Source organism: Strongylocentrotus purpuratus, unplaced genomic scaffold, assembly GCF_000002235.5.
Source record: "Strongylocentrotus purpuratus isolate Spur 01 unplaced genomic scaffold, Spur_5.0 spur5_scaffold_21, whole genome shotgun sequence".
Lineage (NCBI taxonomy): Eukaryota > Metazoa > Echinodermata > Echinoidea > Camarodonta > Strongylocentrotidae > Strongylocentrotus > Strongylocentrotus purpuratus.
The window spans coordinates 30,822,764-30,838,937 of NW_022145607.1; the positions used below are offsets into that span (position 1 = coordinate 30,822,764).

A 16,174-nucleotide genomic window follows, 5' to 3' on the forward strand; every position below is an offset into this window, starting at 1 on the left:
GAATTCAACACGTGAAGAATTAGGCGCAGCATGGTCATGGAGAACAAGTTCAAGAAACGTGGTCAAAAGCCTGGAAAGGGTCGTTCATCAAAATTGAAACACAATAAAAAGGGTAAAAATGAGGACAAGTTGGCTCTCAAGAAAATGCAACTGGAAAGAAAAGAGATTAATGAGCTTATGGAACAATACAGTCAGGTGAGTATTTGTCGACATGTCACAGTGTCAATTTTGGTGTAGTCCCATGCGTTCATTTTAGTGTAAGTTTTTGATATGAATTCTCTCAAGTCTCAGACATGTCATTGTTAACTTTATGTTTGTTTACTTTAATCTTTCTTTCATTTCAGATCTAGATATTGCTTTGCAGGAGTGATAGTCGTAACAATATATTAGTAGCACCATTCTTGAACACACCAAAATCAATATTCTTGAGAATGTCTACCTTTGCCTTTGACTTGTTTGGGAAACAAAATTGCAAATTGTGTAGATCTAGACCTAGGGCCTATAAAATATGGACAAATTGCAGAATACCCTACCACGGTTTTACAGGGGCACAAAACCAACAGTCTGACAAATATTAGAAATAGAATTTAGAAACCAACGACCATCGACCAAATACTATTGAAAGAAAGAGTCCAACGCGACGACCATCGACAAATATTAAAATAACGACCACCGACCAAATACTATTGAATAAAAGAAGAAAACGACCATCGACTAAATAGTCTAGTAGACCTAAGGCATATTTGTTTTAAAAAACCAACGACCATCAACGAAGATCCTGACAAATATTAGGTACCTTTGATCTTGTCTCGTTTCAGATTGATACCCAGAAAATAGAGTCGTTCTCTGACTTTCCGCTGAGTAAAAGAACGCTGTCCGCTCTCGAGGAAGCTGGCTACAAGGTCCCGACCGAGATCCAGAGAGGAGCTATAGGTCTGTCACTACAGGGCCATGACGTCCTTGGAGCAGCGAAGACGGGCTCGGGCAAGACTCTAGCATTCCTTATCCCAGTGAGTATAGTCAGCTCAGTCTAAATATTTGGATACGTCCTCTAATATGGTTGTTTTTAGTGTAGTTGTTCAAGTAGAATCAAAATATTCATTATAATTTCTAAGGCTGTGCACAACCGTGTAATGTACACTCCCAGGCTTACAAGCGAATACTTGAATATTCGGACGCCAATTCATGCCATGTTTTTGTTTTTTTTAATTAAAATATTTTTGATTGATTTTTTTGTTGTTGCCACCATCATACCACGGGAGCAGTATCCCAGGTCCGTCTCCGAAAACTCATGCAATTTTACTTCGAGTTGCAGTCGAAGGCGCCGATTTAATAATAATACAGTAAACAATGCTGTTTTAAAAACCAAAAATGGCAGAATAATCCATTTTCCTCCGAGTCCAAACGGAAATCCGGACATTTGGTCCCAGGTTCTGAGTGGTGAGTTTGACAGTGAGTGAGCTGGGAAACATTTTTACTGACAGTACCATGCCAGCGGCAGGCGCTCTCCCTGGCATGGGTAAGCGTCGGCCTGGACAGTGCCAGGTGACCGGGATTTTTTTTTTCTTTTTTTTTCGGCCGAATATTCGAGTACGATTTGTCAACAGAGCGGGTACTCGAGCATTCGACTACTCGTCGCAGCCCTAATAATTTTAGACTAATGACAATTCTGAGATCACTGTAGAACTAGAATTCATTGAGAAAATTCATGTTCATAGAACTTTTACAAATTTTTTAAGTGATGGAGATTCTTAAAAATGTTATAAAGTGTTGCAGCGAATTCATAGTTGAATCACATTTAGGAGCAATTTTGAGGAACATGTTAGGGTTTGAGCCTTGAAATATATTTGAGTAATTCAAGACAAACCTAAAAGAACTAGAGACTTCTCAAGCATGGAGCTTTTGCCTATTTTTCTGAGTGATTGAGATTGGTGGTGATGTCATGGAGATAAAGTAAAAAAGCAAAATAATTCAATGTCATGAAATTTGAATTTCACAAAAGATTCAAGATTGCCATGAAGTCCACAGTTCAGTACAATTCATGATACTATTATGTTGCAAAAGATTGATAACTGTAACAAAATAAAGTTACATTATACAGGCAAACCTGCTTTAGCAACCACCTGTGTAGAAAGACCACCTGTATAGAAAGACCACAACTTTTGTTTCCCTTGAATAGGGTTTCTCATTGAAACCTGTATTAAAGGAATCTGTACTTAAAGACCTCCTGTCTATAAAGACCACTTTTCATAACATGTAGTTTTTAAGCTTCTACCAACCTTAAATTTGTTATGCAAGCTTTCACTTAGTTTGAGAACGTCCACAGGAGCGGATGAAAGCTTGCATAACAAATTTGAGGTTGGTAGAAGCTTAAAAACTACATGTACATGTTATCCTTATCCCAAACTGATTACAGTTGTCTGTATCACCACTTTTCATGTTTCCCTTGAGCGGTCTTTATATCATACAGGTTTCCCTGTTTCACATACTTTGTTGTTCTATGAATCATAGATTTTGGAGTGTCTGTATCGGAACTCCTGGTCGGTGCCCGATGGTCTTGGCGCTCTTGTCATTTCACCCACGAGGGAGCTAGCTTATCAGACGTTTGAAGTACTCTGTAAAGTAGGAGCAAACCATGACTTCTCTGCAGGGCTCATCATTGGGGGAAAGGTATTCTTCAGTTTATTGTTTTATATTTCACATAATATGTACATTTACATATTTTCACCTATATTTAAAATTGGCAATGTTTTCTGTAGAACTTTGCAGGAATTATGATTATATGTCATGTGTGTCCTATCTGTGAAATTTAAACATCAGCAGTGTCCTAGTATTCAAATTATGCAAGAAAACCTGTTTACCTTCTAGACTTCACTGTAAGACACTATTCAGTGACTGACTGTGTAAGTTCTTTGTTTCACAGTTGCCATTCATTTGTACGTTAAAAAAAATGTGGCAGCTATTTTGTGGCAGTTTGCAGCACCATATCTGAACAAGCCTTAAGAAACCTGTGTTCAGTGATATGTGTGTTTTGTTGTAGGATTTGAAGACAGAGATGGAGAGGATTCCAAAGACAAACGTGGTGGTGTGTACTCCGGGTAGACTCCTGCAACACATGGATGAAACAGCCTGCTTTGAGAGTCTCAATCTGAAGATCTTAGGTGAGGAAAATAATTTGACCGTACATGAATATGAAAATAATAATGATAGTGATAATGAGGAGGAGGAGGAGGAGGAGGAGGAGGAGGAGGAGGAGGAGGAGGAGGAGGAGGAGGAGGAGGAGGAGGAGGATGTGAAATAGATTCCAAAATTTGTTTAAGAAACATGCTTTTCAACATTAAACAATTTCAAAAAGCAGGAAATCAGACCGTGCAATTTCGTGAAATCTCTTTGCCCTTCTCTTGTAATGCATTTAAGATTGCACCTCTACAGGATTTTGATTGATGATAAAATGAAATTGGATGGCAAAATGTCCACAATTTGGGTAGTGTTGATATTATTGTGCTTAGAGTACATTTTACATGATTTACATCGACTTTGACGGGAAAATGATTAAAAGCAAGAAATGGCTTAGATCTCTCATCAAAATTAATGTCTTTCCTCCTTTTCCTTGCTTGAAGTCCTCGATGAAGCAGACCGCATCCTTGACCTGGGATTCCAGAGGACGATAGACGCCATCTTGGATCACCTACCAGCTGAAAGACAGACCCTCCTCTTCTCTGCTACACAAACTAAGTAAGTCAGTGGAATCTAGACGGTTCCAAAGTCCAACGCACCACCGGTACAATCCAATTTTGGAAGTATTTGTAACAGTTTTCGATATCGACACTCAAACGTTTAAAACTTTAATGACAAAGGATCAGAATAGTCATTTGATTAATAAGATCTGAATTTTAAGGAATTTCACGCTTCCTTGGAGGAGCTAAAGCTAAATCGGCTCAGAATTATCAGATCGTTTAATCATTTTTTATATGGGATAAAGATGAGATAGATTTTGTTCTTCTTCATGCAGCATAAAATGGGTTTTGACGTTGGGTGTATCATGATGTAAACACATTTTTTAAATTAGTATAGTAAGTCATCCAGACCAGCTGATATATCGCTATGCAATCCTTTCCTAATGATTTATATTTGTTCTTCCTTTTAAATAATTGTGTCCGGTATTGTTTTTTTCAGGTCCGTGCGAGACTTGGCCCGACTCAGTTTGCTGGAACCCAAGTACGTTGCGGTTCATGAACATCACACCCACAGTACGCCAGTTCAGCTGGAACAGGTATGGCTTAAGTTTCATGTGCAAACAGGGTCTACTATTTTGTGTCCTGTGGTGGTGATCCAGGTCTTATTTTGTCAAAGACAATGGGTTGATATTAGGGCTAGGGTACCCATTTAACACCTGGGTGGAGAGTGGCAAACGTAGATTTATGTCTTGCAAAAGGACATTAGTGCCACGGTGGGACTCAGAATTGCGAACCATGTGATCCACGGTCCAGTGACATATCCGCCAGACTACAACACCTCTACCGGTCACTATTTTGTGACAGGTCAATATATATAGTGACATGTTGTATATATCCGGGTTCCCAGTTGACATTTAAATAAGAAATCTGTTCTCATAATCATTTGTGAGCAGATACTATAAAGATATTTATTATTCAAATCCCTGCTCATTGCAAAATAAATAATTATGCAATAGTTTGTTCGACATATTTGATAGAAGCTGGTAAAATGTAATTTATTTACATTTATAAACACATGTAGAATTATTTCATCATAAGTGTTGGATTATAATGTGGTCTAGAGCGTGTTTCATAAAGCTGTTCGTAAAGTTACGCATGACTTTGCGAACGACTTGTATATGAAAAGCCAAATGGGATGCTCAATTATTATTAACTGCATCAACTAAAGTTGAACTGCGCAGATGTAGATTAACATTCTTATTATAACAAACATTTTTAATGCAAAGTATATTTTTTGCCATAATTTAATTGAGGTTATTGGAAATAGCAGAAAAAACTTTGGGCATCCTATCTGGCACTTCATATACATGTTGTTCGTAAAATCATGCGTAACTTTACGAACAGCCTTTATGAAACACCGTCCTGGTCAAAGTTTGCTGAAAGTTCTAATGCATATTTTTAGAGCTACATTGTATGTGAGTTGGAGCAGAAGCTAGATGTCTTGTACTCTTTCATCAAGGCCCACATGAAACAGAAGACACTGGTTTTCATGTCCAGTTGTAAGCAGGTATATACTCTCTTCCATCTTTATAACAAGAATAATAATGGCGTTTCTATAGCGCCGTCTATCTAGAAAATCTATTCCGAGGTGTACTAATTATTACCCTAACTTTAGCCTAGCTGCCATTATTTACAGCGCTCTAGCATTTCAAGGAATTCATTCCTGCCAGGTACCCATTTACCTCACCTGGGTTGAGTGTGGCAAATGAAGATTAATGCCTTGCCAAAGGAAATTAGTGCCATGTCAGGGATCGAACCACGACCTTTGGATTTCAAGTCAATTGCTGAAACCACTCGACTACGACACTTCTATATAGTTCTGACTTTAATTATTCTAACCATCAGTCATAAGAAGTAAAGGAAATACTAGTAAATGATCATTTTATACACATTGAGATAAATTCAAGTTTCAAGTTTCGAATTGTATTTCAATTCAAATCCATAAAATAGACATAAAATAGACATAAATTACAGATTACATACAAAATAGAAAACAGAGAACACACACAAAATGTAAACGTGTCTACAAATATACCGGAATTATACAAAGTTAATCAGCAATAGTGAATTGGGGAAACTGCAAATAAAACCGTAAGGTTCTGTTAAGGCAGTCCCTGTTATTAAAAGATACATACAATCGCCTATAAAAGATATAACAATAACAAAACAGTGTACAAAACATAGTAGACGTATAAACATGCAAATATTATTATTGATTTAAAAACAGATGAAGTATTTTCTAATTTTTGATTTAAATTCTTTGCTGCTTCAGGTCAAATACACGTTTGAGGTGCTCTGCAAGTTGAACCCTGGTGTGTCCGTGATGGCGCTGTACGGCTCGATGCATCAGCTGAGAAGGATGGCGGTGTACGAGGAGTTCTGCGTCAGAGAATCGGCCGTTCTCCTGGCCACGGACATCGCCGCTAGAGGATTAGGTAAATACTGTAGAAGTAGAAGTAGAAATATTCGCGGACATCAATTTTTGCGAATTTTGCGCTAAAATCAACAAGCACGTATTTTAGAACTCGCGAAAATATAAGCATGACTTCTTGTGCATGTTTTGAACGGGCTGAAATGTGTGCAACGCGAAGTTAAGAACCAGCGAATATGTTTTCGGGTCGCTCAGTGCAAAAAATTGATCACGCGAAAATAACAGAGTTTACAGTAGATGGAAAAAGTAATTTTGAAAAGATGAGTTTTGAGGGCATCTCTAAAGCAATCTACACTTGAAATTATACAACAAATGTCTTGTAGCAACCAATTCCATAAGTAAGGTACAGCATGCGCATTATTATTGAATAATAATTTTTCTTTTACTATGATTAGTATATACCTGTGTTAGTGTGCACCAAATGTACATACCTGCCAACCCTTCCAAATAATTCGGAATATTCTGTTTTTTCAGGATTTTTTTTTTTCTTTTAAATTTTTTTTTTTATGTGTGTGTATGTGTTGCTTAAACCAAATTAAGCTTGTTTTGTCATATGCCGCGATGTGAGAGTTCACGTATTGCATGCGTTGAAGGGCTGCATGATTGAGCAGCGAATTTGTATTCGCTTTTTTGCACAGATTTACCGCGTATTGCCAGTTACACTGTTGCTGCATGTGCGAACGCCTGTTAAAGGTACAGATTTCTTATTTTCGAAGACATACCGTGCTAAAAATTCTTAATTCTCATTTTCAAATGTTGGCAGGTATGAATGTACTGATCAATCTATGATTACTTCATACAAATCATGTTTTTTATATTTTTATTATTTCGTACATGTATAATTGTGTGTAATATCTTTCCGTTTTGTACTGTCTTGTATAATTAGGCAGTAGCCTAGGCTTGAATGTTCCTTCTTACATACTTCTCTTGTGTTTTTTCTTCAATAAATAAAGTATGTGATTTAAAGCCCCACTGCGCTACTTACAGCTACTTGCGCCCTCTATATAGCAAACAATGCCTAATCAGTGACCATTGGTCCCCCATCATCCAGGGAGAGCTGATTAAATGAGTTAACCACCTGTCAGTGACCTTGCAGGGTGGTCTAATCCCTCCTGTAAACTAGTACAGATGGGCTTTAAAGAAACATTATTCCATGATGTTGTTATTCTTGACAGATTTTCCCGCAGTCAACTGGGTGGTGCAGTTGGACTGCCCTGAGGACTCCAGCACCTACATCCACCGAGTGGGGCGGACGGCCAGGTACGAGAAGGACGGTGAGGCCCTCCTCGTGCTCCTGCCGTCGGAAGAGGAGGCGATGGTGGCCGAGATGGAGACGAGGAGGATCCCCATCGAGAAGATTGAGTGAGTATGATCGGAGGAAGCTCTTTTCTTGGGCCGCATTTGACTGTAACCCTACATGTAGTTTGTGTGACAGTAGAAAGCTTAGGCCTAGAAAACAAAAGAAAGATGTTTTAATGCCCTTTAGGTACCAAAACATGAGTCGGTCGGAAATCTTTTTTTGTTAAGTTTTTTTTTTCTTTTCTTTTTCTCCCTCTTTGGGCTGATATTTCTTAGTTTTGAATACTTTAATACAAATTTTGTTATTCATTAAAAAAATAAATCCTAGAAAATGGTTCAAAAAAATAATCTTTAAAAAAAAGCAGACCATAGCTTTCAAGATTTTGGGGCAATACAACATCTTTTTTTTTGTTTAGGGTTAACCATTGTTTAGGGTTAACCATTGTTTAGGGTTAACCATATTTTGCTGCAGACAAGAAGTTACTGTTCTTTCTATATACTCAGAAGTACATGTTAACGAACCCACAATCACATCTCTCAAAAAACAGACACAATACGATAAACATTTTAGAAAAGAATCTTTGATATTACCAATGTTATAATGCTCTTGTCTCTTTCTCTTTAGGGTAAATCCAAACAAGAGGTTTGCTATAGAGAAGAAATTACAATCCTTCTGTGCTCAGAACTTAGAACTCAAGCAGTCAGCCCAAAGAGCCTTCATTGCATATCTCAAATCGGTCTACCTTATGAAGAACAAGGATATCTTCAATGTTCATGTGCTGTCTCTCGACAACTTTGCAAAGTAAGTAGAAGTAGTAGTGGTGGTTATTTTATACCTGACTGCTAAAAAGGAATAAATGCTTGTTAGTAAGCAACCAGAGGACCGACGGCTTAAGGTCCTGTCTGGAAGACCTGGTAATGAGGATTAATTCCTTACCGAAGGGCACTAGTGCATCGACTTGGTTTAGAACCCAAGTCGCCGGAATACGAGACCACTGCTCTACCAAATGAGCTATCGCGCCTCCACCGATTAAGTAGCTTTTACGTTCTGCATTGATTTTACTTTGCCGAGGTAAACTAAAAGCCTGTTTCTCAATGCATAGATCATCAGTGAATTTCACCTTCCATAACAAAAGTAAACGTAGAATTCTGAAAAGTCCAAGCTTGTTGATCTTGAGAGTTGATGTGAAAATAGTGTTTTTAGAAAAAATTACAATTTTTTTTGTTGTTGAAATGGAAGTGTTATCCCATAGTTGCAGTCATGATTATTAAATCTCTTGAAAAATGTATCCCCCTTTTTACCACAAACTTCCTGATTTCCAGTGAATCTTCAGGCTTATAGATTCACTTTTGTCTTTATTGAATGAATAATAATAATAAAAACGGTGCTTATAGCTTGTTTGTTATAGCGCTTAGAGACTTTGTTGGTAAGCGCTTTATAAGCACCATTTTCTATTATTATTATTATTTTATTATTTATCTCTGACAGAGCTCTTGGTTTAGCAGTTGCACCGAGGGTGAGGTTCATCCAGAATGCAGAGAAGAGAAAACAGGAGCAGATCCAGAAATCAAACAAAAACCAACAGAGGTTATCAGGAACCCCATCATCATCCCAACCCATCACAGAGAAAATCCCAAATGAAAGGACTTTACACGAAGACTCACAAAGAGATGAGAGGAGGAAAGGAAGGAGTGAAGAGGAGAGTGAAGAATCGGAAGAGGAGGAGGGTGAAGAGGATTCTCCAGGAGCCGGTGGAGATGGAGAAGGAGCATATGGTTTCCATGACGATGCTGATGAGGAAGAAGAGGACTTGCTGGTGAAGAAACTGAAAGATGGAGATGCTAAAGAGGTAGGAGAAGATTTGATAATGTTTAAGGTCACATATGTATATTTTTGTTTTAAGTTTTAATCGTATTTCATTTCTGGAATACAAAGGATTGTAACATTACACAGAATGAAGAAAACAAAGTAGAATAACAAATACAATGACAGAATAAAGGAACCATTAACTAATGTCTGCAGATCACTTACAGAAAAGTTTATATATAAGGCTTTCCTCATTAGCTGATGGTATTATACATACATTATTCAATATTAAGAAGGTGACGTACACTGATCATCCACAGGGTACTATATCATCATAATATTGAAGTAATTCCAGTTGTCAAATATTCTCAAATACATTATCATTAGTTGCTAAGAGGGACTTCCATTAAAACTTTCAGGCTATCCTGTATCCCCAATGTGATGCATTTCTGTAACATTTCTTGAAAGATATTTGACATGAAAGTGGACGTTACAAGGCTTACTATTAATAAATCAGTGAAATCAGTGAAAATACCCTTTCTCAATAGTTGTGTTACATGTGATTTTTGTATAGCAATTATTGCATTTTAAAAGTTCATGTTTTGTCGCTTGTTTTGTTCCATGTGAATTGTGCACCTGCAGCTGTTTGCAGACAAGGGCGTTGCACAGGCCCAGGTGCTCTTGCCATACTACGTTCATGGAAATTCATGTTTTTCTAAGATTGTAAAGTTAACAATTTATTTCTTGTTTTATTTCCCGCATAGGTTTCCACCGAGGATGCCAGCGATGATGATGATGAGTTGATAGCCCCTGGCAGACATTCTAAGAAACCGGATAAACCTCTCACAAAGTACGCTCTCGCAAAGAAGATCAGGAAGAAGAACCTTCAGATCAACACCAAGAAGGTCTTTGATGAAGAAGGAGAGGTAAGAATGTTCTTTTTCTTTTTAATTTCCTAACAATCAATTTGATTTGTTGAGGTTGTTATGTGCTTTGGCAAGACATTGATCTACAGGAGGAGGAGGAGGTACATAACCAGTCTAATTTGTTGTATATTTGTACTAATTTTGACACTTAATTGAATTGAATTGAATTGATTTATTGTCCACTAAAAATGGAAATTTGTTGCTCACTGGTTCAGGTGTATCACAAACAATGTACAAATTATAAAACATAACATCAACATAACATCAACATAACATCAATGGCGTTCAATTCAACAATACTAGCGACATCCGCCACGTCCCACATCCAGGCACCTTACAATTCAAACGTAAATAGGGAACAGTGATAGTGATATTTTTGTTATTTTGATATTTCCTTTTTATCAGATTGAAGCTCAGTGGCCACCAGCTCAATCCAACGTAGCGTCTCGTCTCCAGGAGGGTGATGAGGAGGGGGAAGGAGGAGGCATTGACATTGAGAAGGCCAAGAAGTTCATGGAGGAGGAGGATAAACATGACAAACAGGTCTACAAAGAGCGCATCAAACAAAAACACTTGGTGAGATACAAATAGCATTTACTCAATATTCTAAGTTCTCTACAAAGAATGTAAATATTGTGATGATAGTGGTCCTGATAATGATAGTATTGATCTAGATTTGTACACTATCTTACCATCATTTCTCAGTGTTTAAGTGATATTATTACCCTGGGCCCAGGCTTAAAAACAGCTAATATTAATCAAAACGTAATTGCGATTGATATTCACTATGTACATAAGATATATTATGAATATTCATTATGCTGCAGGTCAGCGAGCTGTATGGAGAACAGCTGTAAAGTGAAAATGAAGGCGGTCTCTGTTGCTTCGCGACAGACAGCTACTACTACATAAGATATAGAAGACTGTAAACTTGCGATTGATAAGAGGACTTGTGATTGATTTGGATCAAACGCAACTCTTCATAAGACGGGGCCAAGATCATAGTCATATTCTTGTTCATTCACAATGTGCGCATCTTTTCCTGTTTTAAGGGAATCCATGTTCTAGGCAATTGTTTCTCTTCATCACATTCTCTAAATGAACTGAAATGTTGAGTCAACAGCCGAATGTTTTTGTCATCGAAAGTGTATGACATTAGAATCATTATTAAACCTGGTTTATTATGTATTTAATCGTATGTGTAAGTTTTTAGGATTCCATACTCTCATGAATATTCATTATGTCAAGTTCATTCTGATTTCTTTATCTATTTTCAGGAAAGGAAACTAAAGGAAAAGCGGTCAAAGAAATCAAAGAAAGAGAAGAAAGATAGCGATGATGAGGTACTTATCCACTAACATCAAGTAGTAGAATATATTTATGGTTTCCTTAAGATGTTTTTACATGTAGAACCTCGTAAACTGGAGTAGATAAGTGTGATTTTCAATTTTTTAAAATCAATTAAATATGTTTTGTTAAAATTAACCTTTATGTCAGTTTTAAGAGGCACTATGAACAAATAAGTAGCATTTCACTTAGATAATCAACGATTTGGAAAGAAAACAAACTAGAAACGCTGAAATGGACGAGATCACTTTACCGTATTTGCCGGCGTAAAGGCCGCACCGCCGTATAGGCCGCACCCCCAACTTTGACATTTCGTAGAGAAAAAAAAAAAACTACAGCAAAAAAAAAAAAAAACAAACAAAAAAAACAAAAAAAAAACGGACCAAACAAAATGATCGTAATTTTCTTGTAGAACACTCTTTTTTTTTTACAAACTATACCGAATTCATCAATATTCTTATAAATCAACAAGAAGTTAACCTAAAAAATGATCATAATTTAGCAGATCTTCATCGACTTTTAAGCTAGTACTGTATCGTACGCAGATTTGGTATCCTACAATACCCCTTCCTCGATGTGCGGTGTAATCGGAAATAGCATTTTTCGACCTGCGCAGTTGCGTTGTGCGGCAGCTAGCTCCGTAAGTAACGGCCTATCCCTTTGTTTACTTTTTGGCGATGCAATGGTATGGACTTAGATCTAGATCTATCGGCAGATTTTATTAGAAAAATAAGTTTTTTCGTCTTCATGTCAACTATGCAACATAAACTTGTCGGTAAGTTGTGTGGAGTTATTCTAGAATTGTCCTGTACCGTTGTCTAGTCATGCTACCGTTCCTATAGTCCCATACGTGCAAATGGACGTGATGTTTTGACCGCTGAATTTTGTTGTTGTTGCGTATACGCCGCACCCCGACTTTTTGATTTTTTCTCACCCGAAAATACTGCGGCCTTTACGCCGGAAAATACGGTACATAATCTTTAATGTTGTAGACTTCAGCACAATATATTTGTTTGTTGGTCATAAAACTACTATTTCTATTCTTTTGATAAATTGAAAACAAAGAAAACAAACTACATAGACTAAAATGGACGAGATCACTTTAAATCATCTTTAAATATATAATTGTAGACTTCAGCATAATATATTTGTTTGTTGTTCATAAAATTTACTATTTCTATTCTTTTGATAAATTAAAAAACTGCCAAACCTGTTTCTTGATTTACAATAGGATGAAGGTGTTAGTCTTGGTATCAGCCTGGATGATGGTGATCAGGAGTTTGATCCGATGAGCCTTCCGGATCCCGACGTCTGCTCTGCTTTCGTCTCTCAAGATGACGAAGATGGTGATGAAGAGGGTGACGATGAAGAAGAAGAAGGAGAAGTGAAGAATGCTCAGAAACAATCGCAAAGGTGGGTTAAGGGGGACTTGATAATAAGTTGCTTTAATTAAGAGCAGGAAGAGAAAAAAAATGAGAGAAGAAGAAGAGAAATGGGTCTGGGAAGTGGATGAATGACACAAAAGTAAGATGGTGATGAAGATGATGAAGAAGGAGAAATGTAGAATGCTCAGAAACAAGAACAAAAGTGAGTCAAGGGGGACTTGATAATAAGTTGATTTGATTAAAAGCAGAATAAAATGAGAGACAAAGAAGAGGAATGGGTCTGGAAAGTTTTTAAAAGGTGGATGAATGACACAAAAGTAAATGGAAAAGTCTTGGAAAAATACATTCTTCTGGAAGTCCTGGAAAGTCATGGAAAATGAAGGAAAAAAATGGTACAAATCTGGGCCCTGCAACTACATGTATGTACATATGAGATAGCAGACTGCAAACTTGTGTTACACAAGACATGTTGGTCTTAAAAGTAAAGTCCACTCTTGGTGATTGACAGCACCTGTTATTGGCCAAACACACCCGAATGGTGTCAAATTCCCCATGAGAAACCAGGAGACCTATGAGCCTTTTAATTTGTTACGGCACCTGCACTGCATCTGAAGGAATACATCGAGGGTTCAGTGACACATAGACGTAACTCCATATTTTGCCAAAATAAGTATTTGATATAAAAATGTTCAGAAAATGGGGGCTTTCCAGGAAACACGAAGACTTAACTCCACCCGACACCACATTGAAGTCAATGGCTAGTGAAACACTGACTTAACTCATTAAGGCCCAAATGCTCAGTGACACATCAACCACTTTTTCTCAAAATGGCCAAAATGGAGTTACGTCTTTGTGTCACCGCCCCCTCGACATGTAGTTTTCAAATTCATTTATTTTCTTTACCCTTTCTTTTATTGAAACAGAAAATCAAAGACTGCATCGAGCCCCACCAAGAGGAAAACGATCAAAGAGAAAAGCGAGAAGAAGAAGAAAAAGAAGCGGAAGATGATGGATGAAGAGGAGGATGATGTTGCCATGGATACAGGATTGTCATTAGAGGATGATGAACAGCTAGCCCTTCACATGCTCTCAGTCAACAGGTTCTGAGATTAAAGGGGAGAAAGAGACTTTCAATCGTTTAATCAGTTACAAATTATCAACCCCGTCCCCCGAGACAGTGATTTGCCATTTGGTCTGCAACCAGTTCGTCTACTTCCCAATTAGTCTGTTCCCATATGGTCTAATAGTCGTGAAATCATAGAAATATAGTCATCAAATGATTATTAGACCTTGTGGATGGTAGACGAAATGGGCATTAGACAAACTGGGAACTTGAAATCAGACTTTACGGATCTCAAATTTCTCTCTTACCATCTTCTAACAATCCAAATTCAGAATTAGATTCATTATATTGCTGCAGAAACTTGACATGGTTATGGTTATGTATTTTCGAGTAAGTAATAGAAAGAGATGGAAAATTGAGTTTATGATATTTCTCAATTCATATCCTTTTTGCATGCTAATATAAAATTATGCAAGTCCTATAGTAAACAAGAGATACATGTAATACCAACTAATCCTTCTCTCTAAAAATTAGAACTGTTAATTGCCTCTGTGGAATCAAAATATGTTGCGAAAAATACACCTAGAAGGTAGTCTGATTTTCAGACCCTTCTACCGCATAGTCGTACGTTTTGTGCCAAGTAAAGACTTGATAAGTTTAATTTTGTTCATTATAAGAAGAGAGTCATTGATGTGTACACATGATAATGTACCCTTTACAGCTAATTTTATCTATGTTATTAAAAAGTCAGAAACAGTGTCCAGCAGTGAAGTCTAAAAAGTTAACGGTTTCTATTGCATAACCAGGTCACTGCTCACCGCTGAACGTTTACATTTCACAGATAGGACATACATGACATACTCACGATTCCTGCAAAGTTCTACAGAATTTGATGTTAGCTGCAAATGGGATACACTACCTTTAAAGGATATAATCATGTTTTATTGAAATAAAGAAATGTCTATTCTATATGCTACAAAAAGTTAATCATTGTGTAACTCATTCATGCATTTATCAAATGTGTTTAAACCGTGAACCTAGAATTGGAGAGTATCCTCTCAACAGTGGACTGCACAAAAAGTAGACATCCATGTTTGATAAGGTCTATGTGCTCTGTGGTGACACACTTTCTCAGTTTGGGGGCATGTTCATTATTTCAAAAGGGACTAGAAAATCAAATCAACATTAAAGAGGGTTTTTTTTTCTCTCTCTCTCTCTCTCTCACTCTCTCTCTTGCTCTCCCCCTCCCTCCCTCCCCTCTCTCTTTCTCACTGTGTCTCCCCCTCCCTCCCTCCATTTCTCTATCTCTCTCTCTCTTGTCCAAGCTTGAAATAAAACTGAACAAAAATGTTGTCATCTTAATCTTTTGGATGCAATTTCATATTTACAACACAATTTAGGCTTTAGGCTTTAGTATGGGTAAATTATGATTTCAACTAAAAGAAAAGGGTTTGAAATATGAACAACACACTTTCGGGCCCTGTTTTCATAAAACTAGTTATCAATAACAAGTTCCAATAAATGTGGTAAGCTTCTGAAACCATGGTATTTGATTAGCCGAGAGCAAATTTGTCATCTTTAGCATTTGTTAATGATAACAAGTTTTAAGAAACAGGGGCCTTGATTTTAAATTGGAATGTCAAGTTAATGGTCCATTTATGTGAAGAGTACTATAATGGTGGTGCTAGTGTGTTTTTAATTTGTGTATGTGTGTGTGTGTATGTGGTTGCATTTTGATGAATACTGGCTTGTTACACCTGTAACAGCAATCGGCTTATAAGTAAATTGATATCGTACATAAAACCAAATACAGCCTGTTTAATTCCATTGTTGGACTACTTGGACTTTATAACAGTGTTTTGTATGGACATGCAGATTTCACTGAACAAATTGCCCGCATTTTGTTTAAAGGATTGAACACAAATTTATACTTTCAACACACAAGTCTACAAACAAAGTTTGACACCAGATAATTTCAATTATTAATACACACTGCATATTTATTTCAAACATAAGAAAAAACACAAATTTACAATGCATTACATACATACACGGTGTTGTATGTACGGTACTGCTTCACCATGTAAAATAACACTGTAGGTCAAATAAGTAGCTAATACAGCAAGGACATGGGTCCGGTCCCATTCAAACGATAACGGTAATCAGTCGTACTTGAAAT

General features: G+C 37.1%; 1 protein-coding gene across 1 annotated transcript; it reads left to right on the forward strand.

The window, feature by feature from the left end:
* The first annotated feature begins 3 nt into the window (after nt 1–3).
* LOC574613 (probable ATP-dependent RNA helicase DDX10) lies at nt 4–14,913 on the forward strand. The gene is made up of 16 exons (XM_030994497.1): nt 4–195; nt 819–1,010; nt 2,512–2,670; nt 3,041–3,161; nt 3,621–3,735; nt 4,177–4,273; nt 5,140–5,244; nt 6,010–6,172; nt 7,344–7,530; nt 8,093–8,269; nt 8,957–9,317; nt 10,039–10,200; nt 10,606–10,776; nt 11,478–11,543; nt 12,779–12,960; nt 13,856–14,913. The coding sequence occupies exons 1-16, from the start codon at nt 31–33 to the stop codon at nt 14,037–14,039; spliced, it is 2,607 nt and encodes an 868-aa protein (XP_030850357.1). The 5' UTR covers nt 4–30; the 3' UTR covers nt 14,040–14,913.
* Nucleotides 14,914–16,174: the final 1,261 nt, after the last annotated feature.

Coding starts and splice junctions, on each gene's coding strand:
- LOC574613 (XM_030994497.1), top strand. CDS start 31: ATGGTCATGGAGAACAAGTTCAAGAAACGTGGTCAAAAGCCTGGAAAG. Junction 1,011..2,511: donor CTCTAGCATTCCTTATCCCA/GTGAGTATAGTC, acceptor TATGAATCATAG/ATTTTGGAGTGTCTGTATCG. Junction 3,162..3,620: donor TCTCAATCTGAAGATCTTAG/GTGAGGAAAATA, acceptor CCTTGCTTGAAG/TCCTCGATGAAGCAGACCGC.